The sequence below is a fragment of the Nicotiana sylvestris genome, chromosome 3, assembly GCF_000393655.2.
Source record: "Nicotiana sylvestris chromosome 3, ASM39365v2, whole genome shotgun sequence".
NCBI lineage: Eukaryota > Viridiplantae > Streptophyta > Magnoliopsida > Solanales > Solanaceae > Nicotiana > Nicotiana sylvestris.
The window spans coordinates 168136827-168152285 of record NC_091059.1 but is presented as its reverse complement, the minus strand read 5'-3'; the positions used below and the strand labels follow the sequence as shown (position 1 = coordinate 168152285).

Genomic DNA, 15459 nt, shown 5'->3' with positions numbered 1-15459 from the left:
AGAAAATTCTCTCCCTTAAAATGGTTGTTGGAATACCTATTTATAGTGGTACCTAGGGAGCAAGGTCCTAGGATCGAGCCCCTCTTAAATGATAATTATGGAGGGCATTGAAGAATGTGTAACAATATGTAGTACATGCCATATTCTCTATAACGGACTACATACTTAATGCTATAGAATATTCTCCATTAAATATCACCGGGTGGCAGGCATTTATCTCGCTTTTAAGAGCATAATTCCTTTCGGGGACAAGCGATATTGTCGTCTTCGGACCTGGCTGCCTTCTGCCTTCGGCTACACGTGTCGCTTTATTATGCAAATATTTAATATAAACATATTTTATCCTATACAATTTCCTAAATAATTCCACACTTCACTACAATAATTCAAATAGGTATTCATGCAAACAATGAAACGATTAAGATAAATTCCTAGCAATAGATAAGGGCTTGAGAATAAACAAGTCCAAACATAGTAAAAATATGTGCACATAAAAAGTATTATGGACGTAAAGAAAATCTAAAAATTAGTAGGGTCTTGGACTTAATACAAAGTATGGGCTAGTATCTAATGGGTAGGACTAAATATAAGTTATACAAATCTCGGATGGATATTCGAAAATCTAAAATTCAAAAACCAAAATGTACAAAATTTGAATAAATATTTCTGGTTTTGCCCAATAGCTTGTTTTGATGATTGTTATGTATCGTTTATAATGCACCGTGTAATATTTTATTGTATCGTTTTGATGTATACAATAGTTGGATAGATTGTATTGGTTGCCGCCGTTTCATGATATCATGCACTAACACTATGAAGAATAAACTTGTAATATTATAAAAATAAGTAATGTACGAGATAAAATTATTATATAAAAGGTAGGGCAAAGGATATAATATGATTATTTAATAAAAAGACAAAGATGAGAAAAAAAAATAGATAGCGATGCAACTACACCAAATCAATCGTTTCATTAAGTGGCATTTTTTTATCATTACATAACGACATATATTTAACAATAGGTTTAATACATAGTTTACCACCCAACCTTTGGCCCAAATCCCCCTTACACACTTTCTGTGGACGATAATAACCTTACACAAGAAACCTTTCTAAAGTGTATCTAGTACCCACCTCCTTTGACCAGATCCTGTTAATAAGACATCCGTGTATGTCACGCGTTTGACTTTACTTAATTTTAACCCATTACCTTATAATAAATAACCCTACCCTACCCGACCCTAACTGACCCTACCAGACCCACAAGGTAAAAGCGTTAAAACCAAACTTACCCAAGCCAGTACTCAAAATCCGATATATCTAGAAGGAGCTACTATAAAGGCGATTCCGGCGACCATCTCAAGCTACGCTTTCATCGTGGATTTTCGGTGGATTTATGCAGTTAATAGGTTAGTAATTTTCTTCTCCTTGCATTACCCGTTTATTTTAGTAGTGGGTGGGTTGAACCTAAAGTTTTTTTGAAATTTCTTCTATTTTGCTTAGGGTTATCTGACTTTTTAAAAGGGGAATCTTTTGTCATTGTCGATATCACTGTGAAGTTGTCGTCTTGTTGCCTTTACAGATAGTTTTTTTATAAAAAAGATTTATCTTGTGTTTGCAAACCGTGTGTAATGTTAGGGTTTAACTGATTATTGTAATAGCATTGCTTTGAACAATGTGATATGCTCTTGTCTTTGTCTCCACTTTTATATTTCATCTGTAGTTCTTTATTTTCAATTGTTGCATATAGAAAGTCCATTTATTTGTCCCTTATTTGTTTGCAGATAATGTCTTTTAAAGTCATTGCCCTCAGGTGGTACCATGATGGGGTATTAGTTCTTGGTAACTTTGCTCGTTATGTGGGTGATAGTCAAACATTGACTTTAGATGTAGATGTGGATTTACTGTCTCTTATTGAACTGATGAACTACAGTAGGATCTATGACTTTCAAAATATGGCTGAGTTTTATATTTGTCCAATGGATAGGACAAATAAATTAGTAAATATTCTCACAGACAAGGATATTTTAGACATTTGTAATGAATTGGAATATAGGGATACCTTAGATATTTATGTGACTCATGCTGCCCCTTTATGTGTTGTTGATATAAATGAGGCTAGTAAAGGGGTTTGTGGGTCTAATAGTGGAGCTTTTAAGAGCACAACTGTCTTAGAAGAAGAGGAAGATAGTGAATCTGAATCTGCCCCTGCTCATGAACCTACCCCTTCCCCTTCCCCTTCCCCTTCTCTGTCTCCTGAACCAGCTCCTGCCCTTGTACCTTCAAGAGAATAAGAGAGTAGAGTAGATAGTGAATCAGACTTTGATAATAGTGAAGGTGAGGATGACAATGAGAATGATTCAGACTTTGACAATAGTGATAGTGATGAGAGTGATGGAGTAGATTTACATGTTCCTGATGATAAGGATTATGGATCTGATGTTCATGAAGAATTTGTAGAGTGTAGGGATGAACTGAGGAAGTATAGGAGGAAAAGGAGTGAAAAGCCAAAAGATAGAGGTGATATTAACATAGGTGATGCAAGAGTTGATATTGGTTTTGATGAATTAAGAACTGGTAGCAAGCAAGATAGGTACACAGGCTTAGTAGGGACAGATGAGCCTTACTTTGGGTCTTCAGATGCTGAAGATGAATTTGATGAAGAACATAAGGAGAAAATGGCTGCCAAAGGAGGAAGAAAGCCCTGATATTTGATCCAACTGTTAAGAAAATAACTTGGGAGTTGGGGCTGATTTTTTAGAGTGTTGAACAATTTAGGTCTGCTATTAGTAAGTATGCAATTCAGAAAGGAGTTCAAATTAAAAAGTATATTAATGAACCTGGTAGGATGAGGGTAAGATGCATGCAACCAAAATGTCCATGGATCTTGGCTGCAAGCAAAGATGGCAGATCCAACAATTTTAAGGTAAAAAGGTATTGTCTTGTCCACAAGTGTTACAAAACAAATAAAAACAAGCTTTGCAACTCCAGATACCTAGCAAAGCATTACAAGGATAAGATTGTGTGTCAACCAAATATGAAAATTTGGGAGCTAAAGAAACTCATTAAGGATGAACTGGACATGTATGTTGGTAGGTCTACTGTACATAGAGCTAGAGCAAAAATTCTAAAGGAGATAATAGGTGATGTGCATGCTGAGTTCAAGAGACTCTATGATTATAGAGATATTCTATTACAGACAAATCCAGGTACAACTTGTGTTGTGAAGGTAGAAGACCAAGGTGAAGGCAAGCTTGTCTTCAATTCATTTTATGTTTGCTTCTATGCTATGAAAAAAGGATGGTCTGAAGGTTGCAGAAGGATAATTGGCCTTGATGGTTGTGTTCTGAAAGGCATTTATAAGGGTCAACTTCTTGTAGCAGTATCAAAGGATGGAAATAATCAGATGTTTCCTATAGCTTGGGCCATTGTAGAGGTTGAAAACAGTTTCACTTGGACATGGTTTATGAAGTGTGTGACTCATGACTTAGAGCTTTAAGATGGAAGGGATCTTACTATCATGTCTGATATGCAAAAGGTGAATATATTCTTCTGTTTCTGTTTTCTGTCAATATTTATTTTTTCTAATTTCTGTTTCTGTTAGCAACTAATTAAATTCTTTTTATGTTTAAGGGATTGCTTAAAGTTGTATCAGAAGTGTTGCCTGAAAGTGAACATAGGTGGTGTGCCAGACATATATTAGCAAACTGGTCCAAAGATTGGAGAGGATTAGAGAGGAGAAACAACTTCTGGAGGTGTGCTAGAGCATCATGTGTGGTAGAACTGAATTTTCACCTGGACAGTTTGAATATGCTTGGGAATGGGATATGTGAGAGCCTCTTGAGGTATAACAATGAAACCTGGTGCAGAGCATACTTCAACTGTGACAGGAAATGTGATATAATTGACAACAATATGTGTGAGACATTTAAGGCTTGGATACTTGCTGCTCGGTACAAGACAATTATCACAATGTTGGAGGAAATTAGAGTGAAGATGATGGAGAGAATAGGAAAATTGAGGGAGTTTGCATATACATGGATATGTGATATATCCCCAATTGCTATGAAGGTGTATCAGGATAACATGGCCCAATCTATGAGGTGTACAATCAAGTGGAATGGTGAATATGGCAATGAGGTTGAGGATACCTCATTAAGAGTGGTGCTGAAGTATTGTGTGAATATGCAAGCTCAAACTTGTACATGCAGGTCATGGATGCTGAAGGGTATCCCTTGTGCTCATGCAATTGCTGCTATGCATTTCAAGAACATTGACCCAATTAACTACATATCTCATTAGTACCACAAATCCACCTATCTGAAGGCATATTCAATATTCATCCAACCTATGCCAAACATGCAGATGTGGCCAACATCTACCAATCCACCAATTGAATCCCCACCAATTAAAATGATGCCTAGCAGACCAAAGAAGAAGAGAAGAAGAGAAGAAACTGAACATTCTACTTCTGGAAAGCTTTCAAGAAGGGGTACGGAGATGGCATATTCAAAATGTGGTGGATATGGACACAACAAGAGGAGTTGCCCAAAGAAAGTAAGGCCTGCAGATTCTACTCCAGCAAATGCTTAATATATACAAAGATGTGGAGGAAGAGGCAGAGCAAGAGGAATAGGAACTGTTGGCAGAGCTTCAACTACAACTACTTCTGCCCTGCTGGTAGAGGAAGAGGAACTGCTGCTAGTAGAGGAAGAGGAACTGGTAGTGGTAGGGGAATCTCTGGGTTTGGACTATTTCAATCAAGCGGCGGGTTCACAAGTTTTTCTGTTAGTAGTTCAAAGTTAATTTTATATCTTGTTTGCTTTAACAACTTTACTGAATATTTTCTCTTTTTGGCAGTGTGGTGGAGGTAAGCCAAGAGTGGTCTCTCATGGTGGTGAAAAGAGGTCCTCGACAGATATTCTGGAGTGTACATACAAGCCAAGAAATGGTGTAAAATAGAATGGTAGATCAGTCATTACTAGAAGACAACTTGAAAGAACTGCTGCAACTCGTTCCAGAACTGCCGCATCTAAATCCAATTTAAGTCAAGCAAGTTCATCATCCCAGACATCCAAGAACAACCACTGAATTTTGTTATTGTCACTGTTAATTTATTTTGGAACTGCTGTAATTTCCCTTTGGAACTGTAATTTATTTTAGAACTGTTGTTAGGTTAATTTGGAACTGCTATTTAAGTTTGTTGTTAGTGTTGTTATTTTGTTAAGGCAGCCTGCTATTATTTTGGTATGCTGTAAAACTGGGCAACGTATATTTTTGTTAAGGTAGACTGCTGCTATTAGGTGACTGTAATGAACACCTTTACTCTATGATGAAATATATTTTTAGTGTTGTTTGATAATTTCTGGGCAGATGTGTCTTTAGTGTTGTATGAATGTTGTTATTTTGGTATGTTGTTAAGCATTTGTGCTGTCATTTTTGTATGCTGTTATTTCTGAAAAATTTCAGTATTTGAGCTGTATATCAGCCACTATTTGACTATGTTTCAGTGTTTTATCAGTCACAATTTGAGGTGTGTTTTAACTGCACTATCAGCTCACACAGCAACAAAGTCAAACGAAACAACATTAATAATTGCCAAAAAAATCATTCAACTCACACAACAACAAACTCAAACAAAACAACATTAACAATTGCCAAAAGATTTCATTCATTTCTAACAAAGGGATACATAATCTACCAAAAAGCTTCATTCATTTTCTTACATTATATAACAATCTTTAGAACTACCTAACACAATCAACTTCAACACAATTGCAATTAAAATCAGCACACATAATCTCCTCCAATTTCTTTGATTTCTATTTCCTTCAACAATGCATCAAATGCCCTCTTCTTCTTCTTCAGCAGCCCCAAAATCACCATTTTCAAGTGCTCTGGAGTTGGGGAGTCAAACCACATAAAGAAATTACATGCCGATCGACTGTCCCTCTAAAAAATTGAAGAGAAAAAATTATTACGGAATATAAAATCGATTAGAAAAGTACAATTGATATTTACATCATAAAATGGACATCCGTAAAATCGATGACCCGGATTATCAACACTCCATGACTGTATCACCACAGCTTCTTCATCACAATAACAAAATTTTCTCAAATTATGCATTTTCCCAAATCTTAAAATTGAGCCCTAGAAATTTAACCCTAATGACAAAAAAGAGAATGAAGAAATAGAAGAAGATTGCAATATTGGCTTTGAGCTTCAAGAAGAGGAATAAATTTTGGCTTCAAGAAGATAAAATTTTCTTCAATTTAGAGCTTTCAAGGAGGAAGAAGATGATGAAGATCGGGTCCTAGTATAGATGGAAATGGGTTAAGACCCTTTTAATCTTTTAAAAAGGGTCGTTGGAATGTGTTTTTGACCGTTTATTAAAGATAGAAATTGTCTTGAAATACTGTCCACGCGCTTGGTCCAGTTTGTATTACACACGCTTAGACCTGGTCAAATGAGGTGTGTACTAGGCAGACTTTAGAAAGGTTGCGTGTGTAAGGTTATTATGGTCCACAAAAAGTGTGTAAGCGGGATTTGGACCATAGGTCGGGTGACAACTTATGTAATTTCCCTTAACAATACGATACAATAAAATTTAAGTAGCAATCAAAACAAATATTATATTTAAAGTAGGATACAATATAACAGGTAACAACCATCTTAAACAAGGTGTAAATTATATTCATCCCCAATAACCACACAAATGCTATTACAGTCAAACCTCTCTATAATAATCTCGTTTGTTTCAAATATTTTTGAATGTTATAACGAAGTGCTATTATAGATAACATATATTATAACATAACTTAAAAATTGGGTTTGGAAAAGTTTGGTTTTTATAGTAAGTAGTTGTTATTTAAAGTCGGAGTGTACGCCTATTACAGTGTAACACATTTTCTCTCGGAGCGCGTGCATATACTTCTTAATTAATGATTGCCGCGTAAGATTGATAAATTAACCCAACTGGAAAAACAATTTGACAGATCTGAAAAGAGTCATAGCCGCGAGTCTGAATCTGACGGTCTGCATAGAAAATTATGGAAAACCGTCCGATCAAATAAAGAGTAAAAACTGACGGTTTAGATTAGTTAATGAGCGGCGGGCTGGGCTGCAAATTACCTTTAAGTAGAGGGGTGGCATCAAGAGACCCAACAAGACAATCACGTAAGTACTCTCTTTCTCCCTCTCTCTCTCTTTATATATATTTCATTTCATCTCTCTATTTCTCTCTCTAGCTTTAGCTTTTCCTCTTTTCCAAATCTCTTCTTGTGCCTTTATATATTTATTTCGCAACTCACAAGCGTAAGCATAGAAGGGTTTTACCTTCTAGGGTTTGGTCCTTGATTAGGGTTGGTGGGTCTGACCCGAACCGATAAGATCTCAGGCCTTTATCTAGGGAGATCCAGGTTTTCAATTGGATTCTTCTTGGGTTGTCGTAATTTATCCTTTTAGTTTTAAAAAAATTAGGGCTTTAATTAAAAGTTGGGATCTTTTTCTTTTGGGTTTGTCTCTGAATGAAGGGAATTTGATTGAGGTTAGGGTTTCTAAATCTGTTATTCTTTTATTTATTCCCAATTCTTTAAATTCATAACCCAGAATAAATCAGAATTCTGTTATTGAGTTACTATACAGGAAATGAATGTGAATATATTCTGAGCTATCACAAGGCAAGTCTTAAACCTGGATCTTGAACAAAGGGGAAAGCGACGAATTAATTGAACTCAGCGTTGCGCGAAATGGTGAAAGTTGTCGTATACCAATGCTATTGATATCTTACATAATTGTCGACTTGGCATGTTCGTGTGTAATTTGAGGGGATCAAAATGTTGAGAAGAAATAGTTGATATGTGCGGACTTGGGGGGTTATCCACATGGCACCTACTGTTCCAATAGATTACGTTGGGCAGAGAGAATCCAAGAAGTTGTTTAAAAAGGATTCAGGTGATATGATGGGAAAATCTCGCAAGGTTTTTAAAGGTTACGCGTCTGGGATTGTGCCAGATTTTTGCAATGCTGTTGAGACAATGGCAGAATCAGAGGGTTTTGGGAGCTCAGGACGGGTTGATACTGAAAGGACTGCTTCGGAAGACTCTTGTGCACCTAAAAGGAAATCCTTTTGTTTGAATGCTGATGGTTATGATCGATTTGGTGTACCTATTCAAGTAATGTCGTTGTCCAAGATGTCACGTTCTGAGAGAAGAGGTTTGGGAATTAGGTTGAGGAATGAACTTGAACAAATCAGGGCACTGCAGAAGAAAATTACTTCTGTCGACTCTAATATTTCGGTTCATTCACCTGCTAGCAATATTCATAATTGCACCGATGGGCAGAGGAGGTCAGGATCAGAGATATCTCAGAGGTGTCTGACTGAAGCAGTGGTGCCTCCTGGGAAGAAAAAGGCTGTGCTGGGAAGAAATGGACCTCTTACTAAAGGATCAGGAGCTAAGCGGCCTAAGCCAATGAAACAGGCCGTCCCTTCAGATACCAGCACTGTCATGTTGATGAAACAATGTGAGACACTGCTAAACCGACTGATGTCACATCAGCATGGTTGGGTCTTTAATACTCCAGTTGATGTTGTAAAGTTAAAAATCCCCGACTATTTCACTGTTATTAAGCAACCAATGGACCTAGGGACAGTCAAATCAAAGTTACATTCCGGAGAATATTTGAGCCCTTTGCAGTTTGCTGCAGATGTGAGGCTCACTTTTAGAAATGCAATGACATATAATCCGCCAGGAAATGATGTTCATTTCATGGCTCAAACACTTAGTAAATTTTTCGAGGTTAGATGGAAGCCCTTAGAAAAGAAGATTCCTATAATAGAAGAGGAACCTTTACCTTCTAAATCGAGTGTTATCTTAGAAACTGAAACTGATACTCCTCTAGCAATGCCGCCTTCAAAGAAGAAGAAAGTTGCTCCGCTGGATAGCAAGGTTAAACCAGAGCCCGTAAAGCGAGTCATGAGTGATGCCGACAAGCATAAACTCACTGCGGAGATTGAAGCTTTACTGGCTGAATTACCTGAAAATATAATTGATTTCTTGAGAGAAAAAAGCTTCAATGGAAGTCAAGTTAGTGAAGACGAGATCGAGATTGATCTCGATGCTCTTAATGATGATATCTTGTACGAACTACGGAAGCTTTTGGATGAGTATCTGCTGGAAAAACAGAAAAAGCAGGCAAAAGGTGAACCCTGTGAGATGGAGGTAAATACAGTTATGTGGATGCCTAATGTGTTGCTTCATATGCTACATTACATTAGTAAATCCTTCTTGTGTGCAAATTATAATGTCATATTTTTTGTTGTTCTGCAGCTTCACGATGAGTCTGGATTCAGCAATTCATCCATGCAACCATGCAAAGGTGAGTTTAGTCCGTAGATGTGAAGAATTTGAGCTTTTGAGTTGATAAGTATGATTGCCTAGTTTCTGGTTTCTGATTCCTTTGGTCTTTCCTTTTCTCTTCCATTTTCCCTTTTTTTGTGTTTTCGTTCTTTATACAGGAAATGATCCGGCAGATGAGGAAGTGGATATTGGTGGGAATGATCCACCTGCTTCAAGCTTCCCGCCTGTGGAGATTGAGAAGGATAGAGCTCGCAGGAGCAATAAATGCAGTAGTTCAAGCAGTTCGAGTAGTGATTCTGACTCTTCATCTTGTGGTTCGTGCTATTAAGAACGTTTTAACTTGTGACCTTTTTGCATGTTTATTACTAATTTTGTTCATTGTGAATAATAAGAAGTTGTTCCTTTTATCCATGCATGCTCACTGTCTCGTCCCATAATGGACACCTGAGAAGAGAAGTACTTCAGCTATGACCTTGCTTATTTTTACTTGTTTTTGCATTTTCTGGAAAAGTCTGCATGTGTTACATACTTGATATCCACTAATTTATTCATTTATTCCACTAGAGCTTCATCCGTGGGTCGGTCTAGGGGTTTGATATTTAGATGTTTTTAGCTGGTTTCTGTATGTTAACCAGAGGATGGGGTGGAGAAGGGTAGAGGGGAAGGCCCGTTATCCACTGAGTTCTGAAATTGTGTGCCACTTAGCCGTTGGGGATTTCTTGGTTATCAAAAGGAAAAAATAAGAGAGGATGTTTGTTTATATTGTTGCTCATTCTTTCTGTGACATGTATACCCCTGTTTTTCTAATTGGTTTGATGATAGAATCTACAACCACTTTATTTCTTACAAATGCCTCCCACCTTAATTTGTAAATGCTAATATCTTGAGTAATTTCTCGATGCCTAGAGCCTGAAGTGTTTGTGCATAGAATTGTGCTAACAACAACAACCAACCTACTGTAATACCACAAGAGGGGTCTGGGGAGGGTAGTGCGAGCAGCCAAAAAAAAAAAGATCCTGTCCTGTTCTTCCTCCATCATCAAACCTACCATTGCCTCCATATGTACACTGCTACCGTTCTCCCTCTCTTTGACATTTCTACACACGTTTCGGAACTATTTCTAGAAATCTTGTCACAAGAACCAAACTATTAGAGGCTACCATGCTCCAGTTTAAGCACGAGGAGAGGTCTACTGCATCCTGCTTGTTTTTCGTTTTCAGCAAAATATGACATTGGCGGCTTTCGAACTTTTTCCAGACTTCTTGTCTTTGCCACCATGAGTTTCTAGTGCATACCATTTAAAATTTGCGCTTCTCTTTGTCATGAGGAAAAGGGTACTGAGATCGTGGATGCCCTTCCTATCATTTATTGATCATGTTTCCCCACTGTATTGTATGTATCAAATATGTATTTCTCTGTATCTGCTATGTAGGATTGACTTTACAACTGGTAAGCTCTTAGAAGTTACATCCCCCAGTTGTCTTCACAAGGAAAAGGCTACATGCATTATGGATTCCCTCCCTATCACTTTCAGTTATTGTTTACCCTATATATATATATATATATATATATATATATATAGTGTTCTGAAGTAAATAGGGTATCAGAAGGTTGATTTGGCTGGGATATTCTTATATCCAAGATGGAGGTGTTTTTTAAGGTTAATGTAAATATGGTGATAATTTATGATATCAAACTAATTGTGGGAATAGGAGGCATAAAATGTCAGAAGGAAATCAGAGGAATTTAAGAATGGACTGATGCAATGACAAAAACTTTTGGTGCATAAATGAATGACCTACGGAATAGGGTGTTAATTTTTTGTTAAATACTACTCATCAAATGCATGTTTATATTGGCTTTACTCAAAAGGTATCACTTTTTGCTTATAGTAGCAGCATCTTGTAGAAAGGACATATCTATGGTAGAATGTTTCACTATTCTGAATTATAATTTAAGAAAGGTGTCAAAGTGTAATACAAATAAGAAAGAAGATAAAACATAAACATTGAGAGAAATAACTGGATTGCTCTTTCTATTTGAGAAATCAACTTCTTTCAAGTTCTACAAAGAAGTTTGTTTTACATCTTGCTCATCAATTTTGAACCTCTACCACTTGAGTCATTCCCATGTGAAGCTTAGAAGCTTTCTGCTCCCCCTTGCTCTTTCATGCTGCTGAACCTTTTGTGAAAAAGAAATAAAACTTGGCATTAGTACTTTGACATTTTGACACTGAAGCACCTTGCTGCTGTCATGATAAGTCAGTAGGCCAGCGAAAATGTAGTATTTCTTCCGGCTAGGTAAGAGAAACTCCTTGTGAATTTTTCCTGCAGGCTAGATAGGTAATGTAGGTAATGAGAAATTCTTAACTTGATTTACTATGTTCTCTTGGGTTTCATCTCCCCTTTTTTGAGCTTGGGCGTGAGAGTGGTGTGGTGTCTCCATGTTGCATAAAATTGGCTGAACCAGATATAACTATAAGTTTGACATTTAAGTAAGTTAGAGCTCTTCTATATGAATGACAATGAGGCTTGATGGTCTTTGAATCACATTAGCAATATTACGTAGTTATCTGCGGTAACTATTTGAACTTTCAATTACTATGAATATAAAGTGTTAGTTAGAAGTTTGAATGCGGTGCCTTCTGTCATCAAAATTTATTGTTGCACAAGTTGGCAGATGTAGATGTATAAAGAGATATTAGTGAGTATGATTTTTTGGCTGAAGAGCTTGAAATTGAAGTGTATTTGTCTTTCAAAACGAAATCATGCTTTATTTGCTATGGCCTTTAGATTCTAAACTTTGTTTCTAGATCTTCTATTCTGAATTGTTGTGTGAACTTCCTATGGTAACAAATTTTGTTACATGCTCAAATGTGTATGTGCCTGGACCATACCTCTTATCATATTCTAATCCTATTGGTTAATGTCCTTCTGCCAAATAGATTTCAGAATATATTTGAATAGAGATTGTGATGCCCGTCATTTGCTTGTTTTTTCTCATTTTTCTCTTATTTGGGAGGATATAGCCAAAGTATTAAAAAATCCAGATGTGTACTTGTCTAAGATTTGCTTAATCTCTCTCCCCCCCCCCCCCCCACACACACACAAAAAAAAAGAAGAAAAAAGAGTTACTTTGTCCAGTAATGAGTTAGATTTTTTACACTCCGTATTAATGGAGAGAATTAGGTCGAATAGCCATAGATGCCTTTCAAAGTGCATGTTAGAAGGTTGAATGGTTTTGCTTTTATATGTAGGAAGTCTGGACTGTTGGAACGTTAGTATTGTCTTGACTGCCATATTTACTGTGAACGTAAGGCGCTATGTATGGTTACTTTCTAAAGCTGTTACCACTTGTCTTTCTCTGGTACAGATTCCGGAAGCTCATCTGGTGATGAATCAGATGCTGGTAAAGATTCAGTTCCTAAAACTGTTCAGAAGGTGTGAATATTGTGGCCTAATTTTATTATTTATGTGGTTCTCTTATCTGATGTAGTTATTATAAGGCTGAATACATATGCAGCCCCTTAAACTTGTCCAATTCTTCATTTAGACACGTGAACTAAGAGTTGTTCCTATTGAACACCTAAACTCAAACCAATGTATACCTATTAGACATAAAGAGTTGACATGGCACAAACAGTGAGATTCATTTACTTTGGGCGCGTGAAGATGTTAAAATTCAGCTTACATGGATTTAACAGGAAAAAAAAGCACCCAAAATATATTTACTTAATTCTAAACAAAAAGGAAAAAAAGAATGAGCTTCAGGATGCTTCATCTCGTCGGACGTCTGGGAAACTTGAGAAACAATAATCATATGGTGGAATTCTCAACTAAGTATAGATCTGATTGTGGAAAGTAGTTGTCCTTATGGATTCTAGCGACCAAAAACCCACCTAATGATTATATGTTTGATCTTTGATCTTTGGCTTGCCGTTTCCGGAATTAGGTGTTTAACGGATTGCTAGAGATTTTTTCTAGAAATCTCTCTTCCTTATATATATATAGAGAGAGAAAGAGATAGCCTTCTATTTGCATCCTTTGTAAGCAAAACTTGCAGAGAAGCTCTCAATTAAAGCAATACACAGAAATTGCAGCACCCCCACCTTTCATGGAGGTTTGACGATGGCAAAGATAACATGAAGGAGAAAGAATTTAGACGACTAAATCGCATAAAAACCTGAGAATCATTCCTTATCAGGAGAAAGCCATAAATTCAAAGAAAACCCGAAATATGGGGAAGAAGACATGGGGGGCGACGAGCAGCAAGGGAGGTCGTTGACAACCAAGAACAGAAAAGATGGGGAGATTCTGGGAACAAAATTGCAAAGAGTTTTTTTTTTTTAAATTTTTTCCAGATGTAGCATATTGCTTTGTCAGATTTGCCATGTCAGCGGCATGTGACAATCACGCATTTTGTTTTGGGAGAGATTTGCAGTTAGATGTTTAATAGGACACATTGCTTTGAGTTCAGGTGTTCAATAGGAACAACCCTTTGTTTCGGTGTTTAAATGGAAAAAATGGACAAGTTAAGGGGCCACATATGTATTTAGCCTTATTATAATAACTGATGCCTTCTATTTCCTTCTAAATTCATGTTGTTCTTCCGCAGGCAACAGCGGCTTCAGGGGGGAGAACCGAGCAGGAAGATGAGCTTGATCTTCCAGAGACTAAAGGTTGTCAGCCTGTGGAATCAAATATCATGATTGTCATAGCTGCTTTTTCCCTTTAAATCTGTGGGTAGTGGGAAGATTTTGATAGCTATTTTGGTCAGTATGTGTGCTGATAGTGTTTGTGTCATACAGATTCCCTGGCTGACCTGCTGAATTCCGAGAAAAAGTCCATTTCTGCTGAGCCCGATGATCATCGAGAGGGTAAGCAATGGTAATAGATGAAGAAAATGTCTGGTACTAGTTTTGCAGCATCATCTCACACATCCTGTGCTGTAACCTTTTAGAGGAGAGTGCTGAACCTGAGAGGCAAGTCTCTCCTGAGAAGCTTTACCGCGCAGCTTTGTTAAGAGGTCGGTTTGCGGATATCATACTAAAAGCTCAGGAGAAGAGCCTTGAAAAGGTCTGTCAAACTTTACCTGCTGTTGCCTGTGTTAAGTTAGATTCTTTAGTTCCATTCATCCAGGGTGTCCTATTGTTTAGCTAAAGAATGTTTTTACAATTTTAGGGTGAAGTGCGGGACCCTGAAAGGCTAAAGCTCGAGAAAGAGGAGTTTGAAAGGCGAAGGCGAGAAGGTTTGTTTTTGTTGTTAGCATGCATGAAATTCCACGATGACATCTCTGAAACCACCTCTTTATTTTTTTATCTGCTTATTCAGAGAAAGCTCGCTTACAAGCGGAAGCTAAGGCTGCCGAAGAGGCTCGTAGGAGAGCCGATGCAGAAGCTGCTGCAGAAGCCAAAAGGAAACGAGAACTTGAAAGAGAAGCTGCCCGTCAGGCACTCCAGAAGGTAAAGACAGATGGGGTGGATTTATTGGGATCATCTTTTACTGTCACTGTATAACTCATAAATCACATGTTCGCAGATGGAGAAGACTGTTGAAATCAATGAGAACAGTCGATTTTTGGAGGATCTGGAGTTGTTTAAAGCTGCTCCAGATGAACAGTTAGAGAGCTTCATTGAGGAAACGAGTCCTGGTCATTCTGAGAATGTTCTTGGCAGTTTCAAATTTAAGGCAAGTAGTAATCCGTTGGAGCAACTAGGGTTATATATAAAGGATGACGAGGAGGAAGAAGAAACTGAACCACATAGCGTTCCTGCCGTATCGAATGATCCGGAGGAAGGAGAGATTGATTAATGTCCCTTTCTTTTGAATCCTTGCGCGTGGTGCTTTGATATAAATTTCGTTTTGTGCTGCCAGGGCAGACTGGAAGAAATAGGGTTGGGAGTCCACAAATGAGAAGCATGAGCTTTTAGAGACTTTGGGTCTCCAGTGAAAGTACTAGGGAGTGGCTAGTGCTAGGCAGATACAGTTTTGTTGCATGATTACATAGTTTAGTACTAGATTTCAGCTATATTTAATTTAAGTAAAAGAAAAATGTTGTTAAAAGGTGCATCGGTTTTTCGTCCACAAATATCATTCCT

General features: G+C 37.4%; 3 protein-coding genes across 4 annotated transcripts; all 3 read left to right on the top strand.

Annotated features, from left to right (window-relative positions):
• Window positions 1–2848: 2848 nt before the first annotated feature.
• On the top strand, window positions 2849–3499 carry LOC138888327 (uncharacterized). Its single transcript, XM_070170178.1, has one exon. It carries the CDS (start codon window positions 2849–2851, stop codon window positions 3497–3499), a length of 651 nt encoding a protein of 216 aa, XP_070026279.1.
• A 21-nt stretch (window positions 3500–3520) lies between these two features.
• LOC104211562 (uncharacterized) lies at window positions 3521–4302 on the top strand. Its single transcript, XM_070170177.1, has 2 exons — window positions 3521–3538; window positions 3634–4302. Exons 1-2 carry the CDS (start codon window positions 3521–3523, stop codon window positions 4300–4302), a joined length of 687 nt encoding a protein of 228 aa, XP_070026278.1.
• Window positions 4303–7168: 2866 nt separating this feature from the next.
• On the top strand, window positions 7169–15428 carry LOC104211557 (transcription factor GTE10-like). Of its 2 annotated transcripts, none has more exons than XM_009760631.2 (10): window positions 7169–9224; window positions 9333–9381; window positions 9521–9676; window positions 12735–12802; window positions 13977–14040; window positions 14170–14238; window positions 14322–14437; window positions 14543–14609; window positions 14693–14823; window positions 14900–15428. In XM_009760631.2, the coding sequence occupies exons 1-10, from the start codon at window positions 7887–7889 to the stop codon at window positions 15170–15172; spliced, it is 2331 nt and encodes a 776-aa protein (XP_009758933.1). In that variant the 5' UTR covers window positions 7169–7886; the 3' UTR covers window positions 15173–15428. The 2 variants fall into 2 exon arrangements, with proteins under 2 accessions (XP_009758933.1, XP_009758932.1); XM_009760630.2 differs by having other exon boundaries at window positions 7748–9233.
• Window positions 15429–15459: the final 31 nt, after the last annotated feature.

Bases quoted from the DNA above. Each gene is read 5' to 3' on its own strand.
- LOC104211557 (XM_009760630.2), top strand. From the start codon at position 7,887: ATGGCACCTACTGTTCCAATAGATTACGTTGGGCAGAGAGAATCCAAG. The intron at 14,239-14,321 runs GTAAGCAATGGT...GTAACCTTTTAG, and splicing joins GCCCGATGATCATCGAGAGG to AGGAGAGTGCTGAACCTGAG. The intron at 14,438-14,542 runs GTCTGTCAAACT...TTACAATTTTAG, and splicing joins AGGAGAAGAGCCTTGAAAAG to GGTGAAGTGCGGGACCCTGA.
- LOC138888327 (XM_070170178.1), top strand. From the start codon at position 2,849: ATGAGGGTAAGATGCATGCAACCAAAATGTCCATGGATCTTGGCTGCA.